At 34.9% G+C, this 7,933-nt stretch overlaps 1 protein-coding gene across 9 annotated transcripts in view; it reads right to left on the minus strand.

Annotated features, from left to right (window-relative positions):
• Positions 1 to 2,697: 2,697 nt before the first annotated feature.
• Positions 2,698 to 7,933, minus strand: part of TTLL5 (Tubulin tyrosine ligase-like 5) — a 29,725-nt gene continuing 24,489 nt past the window's right edge. For 3 of the 9 annotated variants that reach the window (XM_064695380.1, XM_064695381.1, XM_064695382.1), the window contains 3 exons: positions 5,813 to 6,550; positions 4,773 to 4,986; positions 2,698 to 4,718 (listed from right to left, as the gene is read on the minus strand). In XM_064695380.1, coding sequence (XP_064551450.1) covers positions 2,967 to 4,718; positions 4,773 to 4,986; positions 5,813 to 6,550 — 2,704 coding nt within the window. In that variant the 3' untranslated portion in view covers positions 2,698 to 2,966. The remainder of the gene's footprint in view (positions 4,719 to 4,772; positions 4,987 to 5,812; positions 6,551 to 7,933) is intronic. The other 6 variants (XM_064695387.1, XM_064695383.1, XM_064695384.1 and 3 more) reach the window with 6 other exon arrangements.

Raw genomic sequence — 7,933 nt, forward strand, 5'->3', positions numbered from 1 at the left:
AGTACCAAACTCACAATCACGGTCACTCATGTAGGCGACAAGTTAGGGCACAAAAAAATGTAGATATTCCATACCCTCCCATGCCCCAAACAGAAATTCTATACCCATTAGAAGACGATGTTGAAAATAAAGAAGTGCATCGCAGAAATGTCGAAAAGATTCAGAGCGTTTAAGAATATCCGTTTGATCGTGAAACCATAGATTACCTCAGCGATTTTAATAACTTTTTGTCCCACGATCAACTTAAATTAAGTTATGAGTGCATATAAATGCACTCAGGTCGAGTATAAAGAAGCCCAAAATATATTTAAAGTGATCATTCGCAGCAATTAAGCTTAACGCTTTTAATACTCACCTTCTTCTACTGCCACGAGCCAATATAGATATACAGTTTATATTTGATCCCTATGCTTGCTGCAGTTACGTCGTTATTTATATTAACAAGTCCTAGAGAGGAATTTCAAAGCTAATGCGTGAAGCTGTAAGTGAGATTAGCAGGGGCAATGTAACTATAAAGCAAAGGTTACAGAATATAGGGCATAAGTTTATGTCGGGTACGGAAATATCCGCTCAGGAAGCCGTTTACTGCTGTTTAGGTATGCCTTTGTCCGAAAGCAGTAACGCAGTGGTTTTTATCAACACCTCATTGCCAGAGCATCGGTTTGGGTTAAGGAAGTCTAGGTAACAGTTGCAATACTTACCCGATGACTCAGTAGCAATATTGGAAATGGGACTTTTAGACCATTATGTTCAGCGCCCCGATGCTTTAGATAGTTTATGCCTAGCTGATTTTGCTGCTTTTTACAGTTTTAGCAAACGGCATAGTGGTACTCGCCAAAATAAAGATTATGCTGATGACATCGAAACACCCAGGGCTTCCTACCAATTAGTTTACGCACTTCGCGATGGTAGTGGCTTCGTAAAGAAGAGGAACACTCCTATTATAATTAGGTATAGGAGATTTAATATTAATACTGATAGGAGCAATTATTTTCGAGAATTAGTTATGTTGTATGTCCCATGGAAGGATGAAAATATAGAACTAGTAGCAAGAGACTGCGAAGAGCCGACTCATTTTAGCCCTTTTTCAATCTTTGTCCGTAATGTACAATAGTAGGCTAGGAAGTGATCCAACTTCTCCTAAAATACTATTGTGTGCTCCAACAGGTAAAGCTGCTTTCGGAATCAGTGGCTCAACACTGCATTCCATGTTTTCCTTACCAGTTAATCAATCTGGTTCTGATTTGAGGGCTTTAAGTAATGATTTAGTAAATAATTTGCATTCGAGGTTAATAGACCATAAACTTATTATTATAGATGAAATATCTATGGTAGGCTCCAAAATGTTTTCCCAGTTGGACTCCCGTTTAGAACAAATTTTTAAAAATACTTCTCCATTCGGTGGTATTTCTGTCATAGTTTTCGGGGATCTACGACAGTTATTACCAGTAGGTAACCGCTTGATTTTCGAATCCAACTCTAATGATTCCTACAGTGCAATTTATTCTTCATTCCCGTGGGACCTTTTCAAGTATTTTGAGCTCACAGAAATCATGTGATAACGGGAGGACCAATCGTTTGCTTCTGCTTTAAATAATATCGGAAAACATGACAGGCGATGATATTAGTCTTGTCCGATGCCGCATTTGTCAGCAATCGGATGTGCCCGATGATGCCATTCATCTATTTAGTACAAATGCTACTTCGACAGATAGTTATAACACTATAAAGCTAAACTCAATTCCGACAGATCAATTTATTTCTACCGCAGATGATTTTATTAAAGCAACTCATTTAACTGCGGCTTGTAGAAAGATAATCTTATAAGCCGTTAGTAGCTTTAGGTCGTCCGAAACACTGGGATTGTGTGTCCCTTCTCCTAAAAACCACTGCCAAATATATGATTACGGTCGATGAAGATACTGGGGATGGATTAGTTAATGGGGCAACAGGCATGTTAATGCAAATAGATTTTGATGCATCCAGCACTCCCATAACTTTATGGATGAAATTTCCAGATGATACAGAACCTTCCTGGAGCCCAATTCAGAAAATAGTTAAAAGTGTTCAATATAGAAGAAATTAGCAAGTTTCTATTGACCGCAGGCAGTTTCCAGTTGTACCTGCAGAAGGTATAACTATTCACCAAAGTCAGGGAGCTACGTATAGCAAAGTGGTGGTTCACACTTGCTCTCGTATGCAGCGTGCTGCAATATACATAGCTTGTAGTAGACCAACAATTGCTTCCGGTTTGTTTATCATAGGAGATTTTGTTCCTCCTAAGCCTCCGAAAAATGACGATAAACTACTTCGAACACATTATGATCACTTATTTAACAGTTCCGCCCTAGACATTTTCTTTCATAATACTGAAAGCATTCACTGTCATATTGAAGATATTCGATCAGATAAGTTAATGCTTCAGTCGTCTGTTCTATGTTTCGTTGAGGCCTCGGCATACTCAAATGAAAATATTGAAATTCCAGGGTTTACTGTTGTTGTCCGTCTTGATTGCGAGGTAATAGCTAATGCACAGCGACCTAAGAGGGGAATCGTCATATATATAAAGAATGAAATTTTAAACAATATATCTAATTGCTTATGCGGTAGGAAAATATCTGGATCAGTCGTTTTTGAGTATGCAATATTTAGTTATAAGACTGTAGGTTTTCTAGTTATTTACAAAAGTCCGTCATATCCGCTTGGTTCGGTTTGGATTTATTTCGACAACATTCATTTTGGATTAAGGATTTAAGGATTATACTAATACTTAGTAGAGGTGTTGGTTAGTTTTCTTAAATAAACTTAAAATGCATATAATTTACTATATCAAATTTAAACGGCATGTTTTATTTTTCGTATTTTTTATTAAGCCCAGCCTTAATGTATTTAATTTTCAAATCGAAAAGAGATTTTTCAAAGATTGTAGAATGAATATTTAGACAAATAAATTGCAGATTTCCTTATTATTTGAAATCTCTTGTGCTCCTTGACCTTAATGAAATATCATGCATATCTACCAAATTTTTATCGCAGCTCTTAAAATACCCATCATACTTGCTAACATCTCTTGAGAGCCCTGAAGCCGACACCATTGCTGGTAGAGCTCTTAAAAACCCATGCAATCCGGACGGAATTGGCGGCGTTGGTGGTACTGACAATCCACATCGGTTATACAAAAACGGCATTATACCAGTAATATTTGTATGGTGACTTAGAACTGCCTCTAAATCTGATTCTTGGGCATGCATTAAAAATAGACTATAGGCACTAGTTGGTATCATTCCAAAATGATCAAATGAATCTACATATGCTTCTGTATCTCTTTTGTACAGTTCCAGGAAATCTCCTAACAATTTAGCTACCATTGCCGATCGAGCTTTGCTAATGTTTTGCGTATTTCGAAACAAAACTGGAGGTTTTACTCCTCCACCATACCTATTTAAGAACTTAAGTATTATTTTTTCATGACTATCTTTTGGATCTTGAGTCAGTCGTCGTAAAACAGACTCTAAATACAAGCTAAACGTTTGCCTTGCTTGAAAGTGTGTCAATGTGGAACCACTCCCAATTTTCTTAAGTAACTGTTTGCGAAGCCTTCGTCCTTCTTCTTCACACTTTTCTACGATTTGTTTCTTTAAAAATGGAATTTCGGAGTCCGTCTCCAAAGCTCGTTCGTACTGTCTAATACGGTTTTCTTGACAATTATCATCTTTAAGGCATCGCGAGCCCAGGCAGTATAAATTTGAATGCAGCATTTGATTGTAATTGTGCTGCGTTATTAATGTCTGGAATGCTTGACCTTGAACGTTTGGTGTGGATATTGGAATACCATTAGCAGAATCTAAAAAATGTCCGTATCGCTGCATTGTGTCGTCTGTTGGGAATATACGAACAAAACCTCCACGCCTGGTGTACTGCAATCGTGCACTACGTAATATGCGCTGCTCTTCCTGTGTTAATTGAATCAAACCAAAAGGTTTCTTTTTTGTTTTTGTTGATCGAATTGCAATGCCTGATTCAGTTGTATCTACCTGTCTGTGACAGCTCGAGCTCCGAATTTGCGACGATTTACTATTATAGTGCGATCTCATTTCTGGACTGAATGCTGGAATACCAACACAGGTCAGTAAATCTGTAATTAGACAGGCTTTTACTTTAGTGTCCAAGGGACTGTCCACACCCATTGAAGGTGATAAGTTAACTTCTAATAACCAAGGTTTAAGAGTGTTATCAATTAGTATATCGAAACCATAAAGTTCAAAGCAGTTATTTGCATTAGGTACAAACATTCTACACGCGGAAATAATTGTTTGAGCACAGGCAAGAACAGCCTTGATTATTAAGTCTTCAATGTTTAGCATTAGTAAATGAGTGTCGCATCCTTGAAGTTTAAGATGTCTTAAAAGGGCTGAAAGTGTCCACTTATGACCTACATCCTCATCTTGAGCATCTGATGATCTTATATAATCAGAATGATATTTGTTGATGCTATAGTTACAAAGATGCATACATGGATTCCATAAGTTATCGGCGTTTCTATCGTACCTTACAGTCGCCAACCTGACTATACCCTCTTCATACAGGTATATTATAAGTGGATCAAACGATGTAACCAATACGTAAACTCTTAAATCACACTTATGGCCATCAATACAAAGTGGATCCACGATATATTTGGATACCAAAACTTGTTCATCTTGTGGAATCTGGTCTGGCTGTAAACAAAATAGATTATTCGTATGTTTTAGGTATGCTTGAAGCACTTTTACCGAATTCACAATAAAAATACCTCGTCCTCTGCTTGAAGCTGCCGGTTTTACAATCCAAGGCCCTCGGTGTTTATTATGAGCAAATAATAAATCTCGAGACTCTAGCGGAAGAATGAAAGACTGGGGAACAATGTCAAAATGTTTCATTCCCCGCAAATGCTGCATTCGCTCAATGTTTTTATAAAGTCGGTCTTTACGGGTTAGCTCATATGACCTTTAAAGGGAAGATATTAATATTTTTATTGAACTTCAGTTTCAAGTAAGAAAAATAACATACAACATTCATAGGGCTGCCATATGCGTCAGCCGAAATGCGAAAAGACTGCAACATTTGTCTACTATTGTATTGAAGTCTCAAATAAAAATTGTATTTGACAATTTTTAATTGATTTAATATATACTTTTTTTAATTATTTCCTTTTTTAATTTTACGCAGTTCACGAAATGACAGATTTAAAGGTTATATGAAATTAGTTTAACGTTTTGAATATCAAAATGTAGTATAAAAAAATCTAAAAATCAAAATGCGGCAAAGTATTAAAAGAAAATTTTTTGATTTTAAATATAATAAAATAATTACTAGGTACATTAATGGTAATTTATTTCTTTACTATATCAAGTTAATAATATATATATACAGATTTGAGCATTTCGAAAGGCAGTCGTACTAGAATACTCATTTCCAACACAATAACACTTGCAATGTTTGTTAAGTACTCAAACTAAATATTATAGGAAAAAAACCTGAAACTTTGTAGTGTACTGAAACACTCATATGTAAAATCAGACAGCTCCGACAATATTTGTATACTTTTTCAAGCGATCGATTTGTTGTATGAGTTTGACAATTTCGTTTACCGCAGCAGCTGCAATGTGCGAAAACTGCTAAAACTAATTATAAAGTGTACAAAACTTATTTCTGTAGTGTTTTTTTAATCGTTTATGCGTTATAAAAGCTATGGTGGAATATATGAAATCACCACCATCTTTTATATATACTTATCACTAAAGAAAAATTGAGTATTCGTTTTTTCACATACCTGGGAAAATGGTTCACTCGTTGATATAGCGCTAAGTTCCGTAAGGTGTCTAGTTTCATATGAACTCCTGTCCATAACAAATTAAAATTTGATTCACCCTGCACTTCGGTTAAGCCATGAACATTAAATATTTTTCTTAATAATTTTGTTTCCGTTTGAATAAATTTATACGTAATTTGTAGCTGATGTGCAGGCATATTTATTCCACATTCTTTATCTTCCTCACTAGATGCTTCTTGATCTTCCTCACTACTGTTACTGCCAGTATTAAATTGGGAAGCTGGAATGGAATTATAGCCACTTTCTTTATTCAAATTATCTTCGATTTCGACAATTGCAGAATTTAGATTTTTTTGTTGTACTCTGGGTTTCTTTTCGTTATACTGCATAGTTTCATCTCCATCACTTGAAACAGAAGTATCACAGGAAGAAAACGAACCATGCAATTTTTTAACAGGATTTCTATTTAGTGACTTTTCAACTGACACATATGCTTGTCCTGAAGTTGCATTTGTTTTGCAAATTGCAGAGGATAAAGCCTTTTCAAGAACCACACCGCTCTGAGAGGAGGTAGCCTCCACATTTGTAAGTTTCATTTGTTCGGGTGTTGTTTCTAAAAGAGTTTTTCTAGTTTTTGGATTAAGTATATTAGTGCGAAAAACTAATACTGCATCACGTGAACCAAGTTTTCCACTTGTAACCCAGTCATCTTGACTTATGTATTTAAAACACTTTTCGCTGAAATATAAAAACAAGTGCATATTTAAAAAAGATAGCACGTGTGTTTCTTCCGCTATCTACAAAATTAGACGGGGTTATACAAATTTGGCATAAGAAGGTATCCCTACCTATATATTGCATAGTGTAAATAAGCATATACAGTCGAGTCAACTTTTAGGACATTTCCCAAGAGTTTAAAGTAAAAGTAACTAAATATAATAATAATAAATATGAGTGCCTTAGTGGGATCTGGCCGATTAGGAGATGCCATGAACATCCTTCTCAAACTTTATCCAAAAACGAAATTAATTATATATATTATATAAAAACAATAAATATATTGGGACGGACTCGTTTTAATTTATAATAAGCCATTATACTCTTTTTGCCAATTTTCAAAGCCAAGTGAGAACATAATATATATGGTTACATTTTTGCAAATATGTTGCAAGTTATTTCATCCCGAACAAATTTCGGTTGGCCAAATTTACCAATCGTTTAATAATAATAAACGTTGGTCATACTCTAATAAATAGAAGAGAATACGCATCATTATAATGCAAAGTCATAATTGTGCAGGACTCAATTTCTATGTTTTTTGACAAGTTACTTTTGCTTCGGATCTCGGAATTTGGAATGGAATATGATGAGAACTGGACACCAGGATCCTAGTTTAACCCACAGAGGGAAAAAACAAGCAAATAACTAAAATTATTAATGTACGAATTCAATTCGACCTTTTTTATCGAAAATTCCGTTAACAAGATTTTTAGATGGTTTTACATTTTTTTTCCCTTACGATAGTTAGTGCTAAGCGTTTGATTGTTCAAGCTTAAGCAAAGATATATACTAAATCCGTAAATATTTTACGATAACCTACCTGTCAAATTTGGTAACACTAGCCCTTATGCTTATACAACCAGATCTTGATATTGATTTTTATCGAATGCTTGGAAAAAGGGAAAGCTAGCTCTTATAGGTTGTAAGTTTCATACATGCGGACAGGTAAACGGACATGGCTAGATCAACTCGGTAATTGATGCTCGCCAATTTCAATAAATAAAACACAAACAATTTTTGAAAAACTTTTAAAATGTAGTTTTTTTGTAAGCTTTCAATATAAAATGTTTTTAAATTTAAATCATAAGTTGTGCAACTTTAGTGTGGAATTATGAATATTATGATTTTTGTGGGGTATTTTTGATGGTTTTTTCGTTATCATTTATAAGGCTTTCTTTTAAATATTATCATTTAAGATAGATTGCTTTGCGAAATGTTCTACGAAATTCGAACTTTAAGTTCCAGGAATGCCGCAAAAAATAAGTAGTAGGAGCGCAGGAAATGGAATTTTAGTGAAAAATTTGCTCCAATTTGTTTATAATTTGATGTGAAAATACAGTC

The sequence above is a fragment of the Drosophila montana genome, unplaced genomic scaffold (genome assembly GCF_035044405.1).
Source record: "Drosophila montana isolate Dmon_TW-CO22-7 unplaced genomic scaffold, ASM3504440v1 contig_3780_1, whole genome shotgun sequence".
NCBI lineage: Eukaryota > Metazoa > Arthropoda > Insecta > Diptera > Drosophilidae > Drosophila > Drosophila montana.